This window comes from Acinonyx jubatus, chromosome A1 (genome assembly GCF_027475565.1).
Source record: "Acinonyx jubatus isolate Ajub_Pintada_27869175 chromosome A1, VMU_Ajub_asm_v1.0, whole genome shotgun sequence".
NCBI classification, from domain to species: Eukaryota; Metazoa; Chordata; class Mammalia; order Carnivora; family Felidae; genus Acinonyx; species Acinonyx jubatus.
This window is the reverse complement of record NC_069380.1, coordinates 22,812,972-22,825,886: the sequence shown is the minus strand read 5'-3', so window position 1 is coordinate 22,825,886 and position 12,915 is coordinate 22,812,972. Positions and strand designations below refer to the sequence as shown.

Here is a 12,915-nt window from a genome sequence, read left to right as displayed (position 1 = left end):
CAGCCAATCTGTTAGTCTTAAAATCAGACATTATTATGGTAAGTTTTTTCGAAAGAAAGAAATGAAGGAAGGAAGAAAAGAAAGAAAGGAGGGGACGGGAGGGAGGGAAGGAAGGAAAGAAAGAAGTGAGGGGAGTGAGGGAGGAAGAAAGGGAGAGAGGAAAGAAGGGAGAAAGAAAGAAGGAAATCAGAAGTAAAGAAAAGGAAAAGGAGAAGGGGAAGGAGAAGGGGAAGGGAAGGGAAAAAAAGGAAATAAACTAGTGGGAAGACTAATGGGAAAAAAGAAAGCAACAACTTCATTTTATTTCTTCTGAGACTGTCATTATGGGCCTTTGTGAAACCTACCAGTTGTGATTACTAGTTCAGCTGAATGCATTACATCATGTTCATTCACACTCCAGAATTCTACTTAAGTATGTATAAAATCAAACTGGATTTACAGAAATAATTTCCTACCTACACTAAAGGAATATTTAAATTTAAAAAAATCAGAGTACAAACAAAAATATGTTTATTTACACATATTACAATAATTACAGACAGTAAAATTAAGACAACTTCCCGTTACTGTGACAGAAGCTACCAGCCTTCACTTTGAAATGAGGGTTTTGTTATTTTGAGATATGATGCACAGTGATCCACTGCCCTTATTTAAAATGCTTCTCTAAATAATTCCAGGGGCTGATTAGTGATATGTACATGGGTTATTTCCCTCAACTTTTATTTCCAGAAATACTATGTACAAGTCCAACATAACTGAAACATAACAGGATAGGGCAGCACTGAAATGAGTAATTTTTTTCCCAACAATAAATTTTGATTATTCTTTAAATATTCACTTAGTGGTTTAGAACTGAAACGATAATTTTTGGCTTAAAAAAGAAAGTCCAGTGATTTTTAATGGGCTGCACGGTTCCACTATAGGCAGTATTACCTGGCTTTTTTTTATAGGCTTGCTATTGTGTAAGAAACAGAATTCCACAGTATTCAATTCTGATGAATTTTGTCTTTTATGTTTTTTAATCAGAGTCACTACTACTGCTTGAGGAGTCTGTTGACATAACTTCTACATCATCTTCATTTTCTTTATTATGCCCTGGAGGTTCCAGCAAAAAGTCATTACTGTGATTCGGTGGTAACATATTCATTGACATGTCATTTGACTGCCATGGATATTGTGGAGCAAGGACATCTGGAGAAAACAAAGCATATATAACAACACTTCTACTATTAATTTACTACTTGATTACTCTTCCCTTCATGCACACAACCTGAAGTAAATATTCTTTTTAAGGCCAGGAATCAAAATATACATTTGGCTAAATTAAGAAAAAGCAAATTTATCAAGGAAAAGCATGATATTTTAATAACTAGAACCTGTGTTTTATTTTTTAGGAAATCATGCTTCCATCTAAGTAACTTTATAGAGTCAGTTGACTAATTTTTCTTTTGTAAGACATTCACAATTACAAATCAAATGTTTTCACATATATGCATATATATGTAAATTATATGCAGATTATATCATTCTCTGTCTATTCTCTCTGTAGATTTTAAATAGCTAATATGTACTATACTAAGTATTACAAGTTTAAACTACCTGTTAAGCTTTAAATCCACTCTTCTCCCTGAACCCTGAAAACATCTCCTTTGCCAGAAGCTGCAATGTTAATCTTTGTCAGCAGAGGGCAACTGGAGGGACTCTGCAAGGGGAACAGGCCTCTAAGGGATCCCATGTGATGTTTTCCTTCTCACTGCGCAGTGCCTGGCTGGCGTGCAGGACATCAAGTGGTGCTCACCACCTAGCAAGTTGCCGTGGCGTTAAGTCTCACATTACGCCAAAGGTGACTTCCCAGCAAGGCTCCCTGCGACCCTAGTGGATCACCTCCTGCTTGCCAGCTCTGGCCTGACCTCATCCATCTAACGTCTCTGCCAGCCAGTGGGCCACAGCTATACCCTCTCCACCCAGGGCGCCACGATACGAACAAACAGCCTTGGGATGGGGGTGGGAGGAGCCTCTTCTCAGTTGGGCCCTTCCTTGGGTACTCTATCCTGATCTTAGATGTAGCAGCTGCTCCCACATTTATTACTACTGTATTTTAAAAAAATAGTTCTCTTTACCCTTTAGTAGTATCATCTTGTTACTAGTTAATAATTCTTTAAATTTTCCTTGTTCATACTGCTGATGTCCTTTCTGCCTCCTGACTGGGCTGTGACTGGCATATAATACAGTATAATCAAAATGAGGAAAATGAAAAGATATCAAGGTAAAGTAATGCACAGTGAGTTCTCAGTTTGTACGTTAGATAAACATGACGTTTACATAGCATTTTCAGTAACAAAGGAACATCCTTACAATAAAATATGAAGCAGAAAGCATTATCTAGGGCATGTTTTAAACACTGTAAAAAATACAAGGAAAAAAATGAAATAGGTAAAATATTAAAAGTGATTGCTCAAAAAAACCCATAGTTTTTGGTTTTTATAACCTTTTTTATTAAAACTTATTAAATGTTCTACCAAATAAAAACAAAAGTCACCTACAAAAAATAAACGTTGGGGAACATAAATAAAGGTTAAGAATAACTCAAAACTATACGCAAAACTTGAGGAAGGATGAAATTCAGAATAAACTGAGTCACACAAGAGTGCTGTTTTATTTAGTTATTAAAAAGTCTGTAAAAAGCTTTGTTATTCATTTGGTTAATTTGGAGTTTTTCAGGAGTGGGTTCACTTTGTATTCTTTAAAATGAACATATATACTTCTTATTCTGTTTGTATACCATATTTCACAATTTTATTTAAAAAGTGATGTTTAGATCCTAATAATAATAAAAGAGAGGCCTAATGCCCAAGGAAAATAACCTATTAAAAAATGAGAGAAAAGTCGATTTATTGTAGTTTCATAAACTCAAGCTAGAACAATCTTTAAACTAGAGTAAGCAGAGAGCAGGATAATTGGCAGAAAACTTAGCTATTAAAATGAATTGGGTCAGATGCCCGAACGGCTCACTAGGTCAAACATCCACCTCTTGATTTAGGCTCAGGTTATGATCTCACGATTTGAGTTCAAGTCCTGAGTCATGCTCCATGCTGATCATGCAGAGCCTGCTTGAGATTCCCGCTCTTCCTCTCTCTCTCAAAATAAATAAACAAACTTAAAAAATAAAATAAAATAAATAAAACAACTTGGGTCTAGAACCTCAAACTTGTTCAACAGCCAGATATTCCATCACCATGTCTGAAAAACCTCAGTCTGTTCGGAAGCATTTTTCTGATCAACATTACCTGGCAATCTGCCTGCTGCAAGTGCATCTCCTGGTAAATGACCATTTACACCATTAGTGGAAGGATTGTTCATTTGACCCAATAATCCACTTCTCATCTCTAAATCAGTTGGGTATGGTCTCCGTGGGTCCCCTAAAAAAACAGACTGCTTTTAATTCAATCATAAACAAAATAAGCATTGATACCTTCTCTAAAGAAGTATTGATTTTCCTCGGTTCACTCTGAAAAACTCAAACTACATTTCAATTTTGGAACAAGAAGGTCATCTTATCAACTGTTATTAAGAGCATAATATATTTAAAAATACATGCATTTCGTCTCTGAACCTGCATAGAAATATACTACTCTTTATACAGAGAGAGAGAGAGAGAGAGAGAGAGAGAAAGTCTGTCATTTTAGCAATTCCAGATGACAAATTAAGAAAATTTTAACAGTCTTGATTCTTGTAATTTACCTGCATTTCCTAGTAAGAAAGTAACAAATGATACATACTCTTGAGGGAGAATAAATAGATCATGACACACTTCTGTTTATAAGACAGAAAGGACTGACTGGAATGCTTATTTGAAGGACTGTCTAAATTAAAACTTTTTCTAACCAACCTCTTTGATCTTGTCATTTAAAGACTAATTCCTAGAACCTTCCCGGAGAGTATCTAGAGCCAATGCTCATTTCCAATCATGAAGGCATACTGTTTAGTTTGGGGATGATGAAAATTTGGCAGATTTGGACTTTTTGGTAATACTTCTTACTCGCTCCAGATCACTTACCTCCCCAAACCGGTAACTGGTAAAACACCATTCACAAGTTACTGATGTTGAGAGATTTATCTCCCACTCCTCCCAGAAGACTACTGCTCTACATTAGGTCCCCGTCCTAATTGACATACTGTCAATGTATGTTGCAGCTCATTGCTCTTTGCTGTTTCTAATTACTCCTGTTCTTTCCAGTCCTAGGTATTTGCTGTTGGGTGCTCAGTGCTTCATCTTTATCACCAAAGAGCTGGAATTGTCTGCTTCCAAGGCCAGAACCCTTGAGGAAACTCCAATTGTTCTAAAAGGTGGGCTTCTGGCCAACCTGGGTATCACAGGCATATAAATCTATAGGTTTCGAATCATCACGTATCATCTTGTACTTTTAAACATGAATTTATTATTTTTCTTTAAAAAGGAAAGAAACACAGTTCCTGTGGCAACAGCTTTGTAGAAAATCAAACTGATAAAACCCATGGCCCATATTATTCCTTCTAAGATATTAAAGATGTGAAAATCACCTAAGATTTAACACCACATATGTCTACTTTAAAAAGAGAAGTATTTTACCTGGAACCCAGGTCAGTGGGGCACATACAGCATTACTTGCACTAATCCTATGTGCGTATTTAATTATTTCTTCAGAGGAGATGGCACCTGAGAGTCGAGAGCATAACATGTTAGTCTAGTAACTTACAAGGGCATAAACACGTGCCTCATAGTCACACATCATACTTTATTTTTTATTATCTGTTACCTACCTTCCCTAATAAAGCTAATAATACGTATATTGTTAAACTTAAATCATAGAGATTTCCCAACTAAAGAACAAAACGTCCAGAAAAATCATCTGACAAAGTGTCAAACTTGGGACATTAGCATGATAATGCTCACTATCTCAATTATTAGCTACCATTAAATAGTCTTACTGTTCTGAAAGCAACAGTGAACACAAAGAAAATAGAGGCAAGAGTGTTTTGTCTCCCAATGACAAAGCTATTAAATTAGAACAGCAGTTCACACTATATCACTTAATTGTTGGCTTGCTGTGCCACTAAGGATATAAAGTAGATCTAAGTAGAAACAAATCCACAACACATTCATTAGATTAAAAAAGGCAAGCCACTAAATAATATGTATAGCATGACCTGGTTTTTGTTTTAGAATATATGTACATATATACTTGTATTGTTCCCATTCTATCTGTATTAAACATCTTTTAAAAAAAAAAAAAGTGGACACACACCAAACATTAGCAGTAGTTATCTAAAACAGGAAAAGAAGAAGAAAGTTAGACAACTCTGAGGTGACTAAAGGTAAATTATCTACGAAACCATTAAAGTAACCGAAGTTTGGGGCACCTTGGTTGGTTGAGCTCAGTTGGCTGAGCGTCTGATTTCGGCTCAGGTCATGATCTCACGGTTTGTGGGTTCGAGCCCTGCGTTCGGCTCTGTGCTGACAGCTCAGAGCCTGGAGCCTGCTCTGGATCTGTGTCTCCCTCTCTCTCTGCCACCCCCCACCCCCCGACTCACACACTGTCTCTCTCTCCTTCAAAAATAAACATTAAAAAAAAAATTTTTTTAAAAAGTAACCAAATTTTCATTGTAACTCTACTTTTAGTACACAAACTAAAAAATCCAAAATGGAAGTCTTCTAAGGAGAGGAGCAGGACAGGAAAAGAAGGTCTGCTGGGCTTCTGCACCATTAAATGTGCACACACCCCAAAGCCACATCTAGTTCTGACTTCATGACACTCTAGTCCTGCTCCATTTGTCCACTACACATTCTCTTTCACTTTTGCAAGATCCATCTTTTCCAAGATCTATCTCAAATCCCACTTGCTTCCAGATCACAGTTCTTTTCCCTTCTCCCAACAACTTTATACACTCATTGTCATTACTGCGCATTTGGATACAAAGTCGTAACTTGCCATATGTTACTGCTTCTTCTAACCTGAGAAAGGTGTGATGTCTCCTCAGTAATACATAGCTCAGTGCTAGAACCTAGCACTTTACAATAAAAATTTATTGGAACCATTTCAAAAGTAGCAAATGATTACCAGTTAATACTCTCATCTGCTTCTTCAAACAAAAACTTGGGATTTTTCAGAAAGTCATTCAGTGTTTCCCACTGTACTAACCTTTTCTTGCTTTTTCTATTGATTTGAGTTTTTCTTTTGCTTGGTAAACAGCTGTTGCCTAATTTGAACATTAAAAAAAGAAATACGGTTTATTCTTAACTATATCAAACAGTTTTTGGCTTAATTCACAAAATCATTAATTCCATATGAACAACATGCAAAATTTAGAAATCCCCACAATTTATCTGTAATGTTCTCAAACACGTGGGTATCATTTGTATCAGTTAACGAAAGAAATAATATATGTTCATGAATCAGTCTCCATTCACAAATTCTATCACAAACATGCAAAAGAGATTCTGACCACATACCACCCCAAGAGCATTCGGGTTCAAGGATAAAATATCAAAATGTTTTTTTAGTTTGTAAGATACATTCTTGGATTGATGATCTTATTCATTTATACATTACCACTATCTCTAAGCTCAATGACTACTATAATGAAAACACCCACAACCACCCCCCACTCCCAATGGAAAGATACATGAAAGGGTAAAATGAAGTTAAGCTAGTATGTATATGCATCTTCAACTGTAACACAGTGGTTAGGAGTATGGAGACAGAGAGAACTAGGTTTAAGTTCCATCTCCCTACTTTTCACTCTCCCTGGGCAAAGTAGTTATCAATTTAAAATCTCAGTTTCTTCATCTGTAAAATGGAATGGTACTAACCTCGCATAATTATTAAGAAAATTAAGTTAAAACATTTAAAGTGCAAGCAAGCACAAGGCCTGATGCACAAGTGCTCAATGTTAGTTGCTATTACCTAAATCATAAAATTCAGTCTTTTTATGGTCCTTGTGTTAACTCTATTTAACTCCATAATTATATTTTTGGAAATCTAAAGAATATAATCTGAAATGCAGAAGAAAAACAAAGTTTTTTTTGCAATGATATTCATCAAAGTATTATTTTGTAACAGTAAGTTGGAAAACTAAACAAAATGGATACAATATACAAAAAATCCCTCAGTTTTAACAAATGGTAATAGAACACCAGTTGGGATCCTACTAATTACAAGATACAAATGAATTCCTCAGAGGGGGAAAAAAAACTATGTTGTACACCTGAAACTAAAGTAACATGGTGTATCAACTATACTTTGATTTAAAAAACAATTATAAGCCTACTGGGAAATTAAAAAAAAAAAAGAATACACCTGAGACTGAAATGAAAAGCAAAAAACTATGAATAACAGCACAGAGGGACTGACGGCATTTTTTCCCTCCTCTTTCTACTTTTCTGTATTCTCTGAATATCTTTTGATAAGCAAGTATTACTTTCCTAATGGAAAATAGATTTTACTATGGTTTTTTTTTTTTTTTTTAAAGCATTTACTTGGGGTTATTTTTTCAGCAGGAATGGTTAATTTACCCTGAACCACTCAGGTTTCTATTTATTGGAGCCCATTTGGACACATTTTGAAGATTCATCAGGGATAAGGATTCCAGCAGTGTCTGGTCCATATGAGAATCAAACTCAGCTGTTTCTGTAATATCACCATATAACAATTACATTAGTTAGTATTTAGTGAAATAACCGGGTAAATATGAGCAAAGAAATTGCTTTTTTGAAATAGTAGCCAAGAACTAGAGTCCTGGGGACATATGCCCAAATCTACCTAGTTTAGAATGGAGGATGAAATAAGTTAATGTCAGTTTTAATCAATTTATAAAATTGGTACATATTTCTACTGATTTCAAAATATTTTTAAAGTTGAAGTAAAGGTTTAGATTACTAATAACTGAAAACTTCTATCAGGACAGGATAAAAGTACAACTTCTATTAATTCAATTCAATTCCATTAGTTCTATTAATTCAACACTATGAAATCTTTAAATGATGAAAATATGGTTCAAAAGTAATGCAGACTACCTTAAAACATTAAGTTAAAAAGGGATGACAATGCCCTTTCATTCAAACTGTCAAGTTCTCATTTTTACACTTAGGAACTTAAGTTTTCTGCCAATTCAAAATACTTTAAAACAGATTTATTTTTCAGAAATAATTAAACAATATCCTTTTTTTTTTTTTACCTCCTCTTCTATGAACTTACCAATATTTGCTCTGCTTCCTTTAGCTGTTTTTGTAGTTGTTGAATATCACTGTCTCTCTTCTCTACTTCCTTTTCTAAAACTTGCATTTCATGATGGATTTTTCCCTGATTAAGTGCCAATTTCATCAGTTCTTGAAATTCCCCATCTCTGTGAATTAACAACTCCAGGACCTATCAGATATTGATTAAAGCAGACAACAGAATATTGAAAAGTGACATTCCAATGAAACAAGGAGTCTACATGTAAATTGGCTAGGCTATAAAATGTTAACACCTCCAAGTATTATTCTACTCAATGTTAAGAATAAAAATAGCCTACTTCTGATTATTTTGGAAAAAAGATTATCAAGACTTTTTACTTTTTCTCATTACATGCTATTCTTTCATGCAAATAAGAACTACCAATATGCCAAAATGAGGTTTATTCACTTCCCAGGAAAGATAAAATTTTTGTGTATCCTTAAAAATACAAAATAAACAGCCTGACTTAAAAAATGAGCAAAGGAAAACTGATGCAAGCCACTCTGGAAAACACTATGGAGGTTCCTCAAAAAATTAAAAATAGAACCCTACAACCCAGCAATTGCACTACTAGGTATTTATCCAAGGGATACAGGTATGCTGTTTTGAGGGGGCACACGCACCCCAATGTTTATAGCAGCACTATTAACAATGGCCAAAGTATGGAAAGAGCCCAAATGTCCATTGACGGATGAACGGATACATACGATGTGGTATACATATACAATGGAGTTATTACTCGGCAATCAAAAAGAACGAAATCTCGTCATTTGCAACTATGTGGATGGAACTAGAGGGTATTATGCTAAGCGAAATTAGAGAAAGACAAATATTATATGACTTCCCTCCTATGAGGACTTTAAGACACAGAACAGATGAACACAAGGGAAGGGAAGCAAAAATATAAAAACAAGGAGGGGGACAAAACATAAGACTCTTTAATATGGAGAACAAACAGAGGGTTATGGGAAGGGTTGTGGGAGAGGGAATGGGCTAAATGGGTAAGGGGCATTAAGGAATCTATTCTTGAAGTCACTGTTGCACTATATGCTAACTAATTTGGATGTGAATTTTAAAAAAATTTAATTTAAATTTTTAAAAAAGTGCAAAGGAAACGAATAGACCTTTTTCTAAAGACATACAAATGAACAAAGGTACATGAAAAGGTGCTCAACATCACTAATTACCAGGGAAATGCAAATCAAAACCACAACTGGATATCACCTCATACCAGTTACAACAGTTGTAATAAAAAAAAAAAAAAAAAAGATAACAAACGTTGGTGAGGAGGTGGAGAAAATGGAACCTTCATGCACTAGTGGTGGGAAACCCACTGTGGGAAACAGTATAGAAGTTATTACTTAAAGAGTTAAAAGAGAACTACCAGATGATCCAGCAATTCCACTTCTGGTTACTTACCTGAAGAAAATGAAATTATTATCTCAAAAAGATATCTGCACTCCTATATTCACTGCAGCATTATTTACAATAGCCAATATAGAAAGCAAACTAACTACCCATCAATATATGAATGGATAAAGGACATGTTGTATGTAAGTTTTTATTTAAGTTCCAGCTAGTTAACATACACTGTAATATTAGTTTCAGGTGTACAATATAGTGATTCAACCTTCATATACAATGTCTGGTGCTCATCACAAGTGCCCTCCTTAATCCCCACTCCCTTAACAACCACTCCTCTGGTAACCGTCAGTTTGCTCTCCAAAGCTAAGAGTCTGTTTCTTGGTTTTCCTCTTTTTTTCTTCCCTATGATTGTTTGTTTTATGTCTTAAATTCCATCTGAGTGAAATTACGTGGTAATTGTCTTTCTCTGACTTATTTTCCTTAGCATAATACTCTCTAGCTCCATCCATGTCGTTACAAATGGCAACATTTCATTCCCCCCCTTTTTAAAAAATTTTTAAAAAACATTTATTCATTTTTTGACAGAGAGAGATAGTGTGAGTGGGGGAAGGACTGAGAGAGGGAGACACAGAATCCAAAGCAGGCTCCAGGCTCTGAGCACCCCTTGGGGCTCGAACCCATGAACTGTGAGATTATGACCTGAGCTAAAGTAGGATGCTTAACCGACCCTCATTCCTTTTTTATGGCTGAGTAATAATCCTGTGTGTGTGTGTGTGTGTGTGTGTGTGTGTGTGTGTGTGTGTGTCTTCTGTACCCATTCATCAACTGATGGACATTTGGGCTTTTTCCAGAATTTGGCTATTGTTGATAATGCTGCTGTAAACACCAGGGGCATGTATCCCTTCAAATTAGTAGAAAATGTGTGGTATGTACACACACAGATAGAGAAATACTATTCAGCCATAAAAAGAAGGAAATCTTATCATTTGTGACAATAAGGATAGACCTTGAAGCCATTATATTAAGTGAAAAAAGTCAGCAAGAGAAAGACAAATACTGCACGATCTCATTTGTATGTGGAATCTACAAGAGACAAACTCAGAAAAAGAAATCCGATTGGTGGTTGCCACGGGAGGGAGTGGGTAAAATGGGTGAAGATGATCAAAAGGTACAAACTTACGCTTATAAGACAAATTCTGGGATTCAATGTACAGAAATGGTGACTATAGTTAACAATATTATATTGTATACTTGAAAGTTGCTAAGACAGAAAATTTTTGCAACTTAAAGTTTGTAAAAATGTACAGAGAAATAGGGCACCTGGTTGGCTCAGTTGGTTAAGTGTATGACTTTTGATTTCGGCTCAGGTCAAGATCTCACGGTTTGTGAGATCGAACCCCGCATCAGCCTGCTTGGGATTCTCTCCCTCTCTCTCTTCCTCTTCACACACACACACACACACACTCGCAAATAAAAAATAAACTTAAAACATACACATATATAAAACTCACACTAAACCTGTGATTTCATTCATAGTATTGCTTTACAATGAAGATGGTTTAAAAAAAGAGCAATTTCCAAAAATAGTAAATAGGTCGTATGCAGATACAACCTTTGACCTATGAAGGTTACAAAGCATAAAACAGAAAGTCTGGGTCCAAATCTCTAGTCTTTCGTTTACCAGGGATATAGTAACAGCAACTTATCACATAAGATTATTGTGAGGATTTATGATATAATGCATGTAAAGTACACACAGGAAGAGCCCAATAAAGGTTAGCTATCATCATCACTACCCCACTACAGAATTAAGATGCAATCCTACCTAAATACCCTTACTTAACTGTGCGAAGTGGGGAATAATACTTCAAGAAAGGAAATGGCTATCAAAATTCAGAATCAATTTTAAAACTGTTAACAAAAATTTGTTAAAGAGTAAAAAGTATAGACCTGCCTCTTCAAGTTCCTTTCGATATGAAGTTCTTCTCATTTTTACAGGACTCAGACAAAAGACTGAGCTATATCCTCTGTCCATGTATTAAAAGTATTTACTTTAAATAGTAATTTCTTCTATAAAAAGTAGTATATTCTACTTAATATACCTACAGTCCCTATTCTTCTCAAGTCACAAGAGAAAGCAGGGTTTCCACTTCTATAAAAGTATATTTAAAAAGTTATTAACCAACTTGTTTCACAACACGTTTCAAGAAGTTTACAGTTTGACCTATATTGTATACTACCATAGAGCAGTAGAGATTCTTTGGAGATTTTATTGTTGAATAGAGAAATATTATTCAACTGAAGTCAGACCTCGATTCTAGTTCTATTCATCCATCAACCTCTAGTTCACTTATCCACCCTGGAACTCAAGCTCTTTTATAACACAGGAGGTTATAGAGACCATTAATGTCCCTTCTAAGTAAAATTCTACATACATGAAAATACGAATATTCAAATAAAATGGAGGCTAGAAAATTTTCAAATGGGCACATCACACTAATATTTAACAGTTTCAATGAAAATTCACAGTACTAAGTATAACGTTTAATTCTGTTCCAGAGTGGTGATGATAACTATCCACCATTACTAAGCTCTCCCTAGGTGTACTTAAGAATGCAGTATAATACATCCTCACAACAACCTTATATGACAAGGTACTGTTATTTTTAAGGACAGAACTGTTAGTTTTTAAAAAGTGTAAGAAATATTAGTGCTGATAAGACAGGTGTTAGTTATGACCTACTGAATCATCTGTGTGCCTGGCTCATAGCAAGCATATAATTGCCTAGGAAGTAAAGTTAGAACTTATATTTCATTTTGCTTATTTTGTAATTCTTATTTGGCTTCACAGGTATTTATGAATAAAGTATCTGAGACTAGCATTCTTTTATTACCATATTTCTCTATAAGCTTTTTCTAAAAACAAAATAAGCAATATACAAAGAACAACTTTAATATCCCTAAAATTACCAACTTACACTACCTGTAGCCTTATCTAATTCCCCCCTCTCTTCCTGAGGGCATTAATCCTTGAAGAAAACAGTTTTCTGATACTTCACTATTGACAATCAACGAAATTTCTCTGCCCTCAAAACATATGATAAAATTAAAATGATGAAGGGGTGGAAAGTAAAGAGAAAAGATCTATTAGAGATTTCTCCTGTCTCACATCATTAAATAGGCTAATTCTTCCTATCTGTTTCCTCTTAAAATTTTTTTTTTAATTATGGCAAAAAAACACAAAGTGACATTTACCCTCTTCTTTAAAAAGTTTCTGGGTCAGAAAATCAATCTC

General features: G+C 35.0%; 1 protein-coding gene across 4 annotated transcripts in view; it reads right to left on the bottom strand.

Moving 5' to 3' along the window:
• Window positions 1–493: 493 nt before the first annotated feature.
• MED4 (mediator complex subunit 4) overlaps window positions 494–12,915 on the bottom strand; it is a 47,140-nt gene continuing 34,718 nt past the window's right edge. For all 4 annotated transcript variants that reach the window (XM_053215458.1, XM_015068902.2, XM_053215459.1 and 1 more), the window contains 5 exons: window positions 8,235–8,405; window positions 6,180–6,237; window positions 4,610–4,696; window positions 3,288–3,419; window positions 494–1,191 (listed from right to left, as the gene is read on the bottom strand). In XM_053215458.1, coding sequence (XP_053071433.1) covers window positions 1,019–1,191; window positions 3,288–3,419; window positions 4,610–4,696; window positions 6,180–6,237; window positions 8,235–8,405 — 621 coding nt within the window. In that variant the 3' untranslated portion in view covers window positions 494–1,018. The remainder of the gene's footprint in view (window positions 1,192–3,287; window positions 3,420–4,609; window positions 4,697–6,179; window positions 6,238–8,234; window positions 8,406–12,915) is intronic.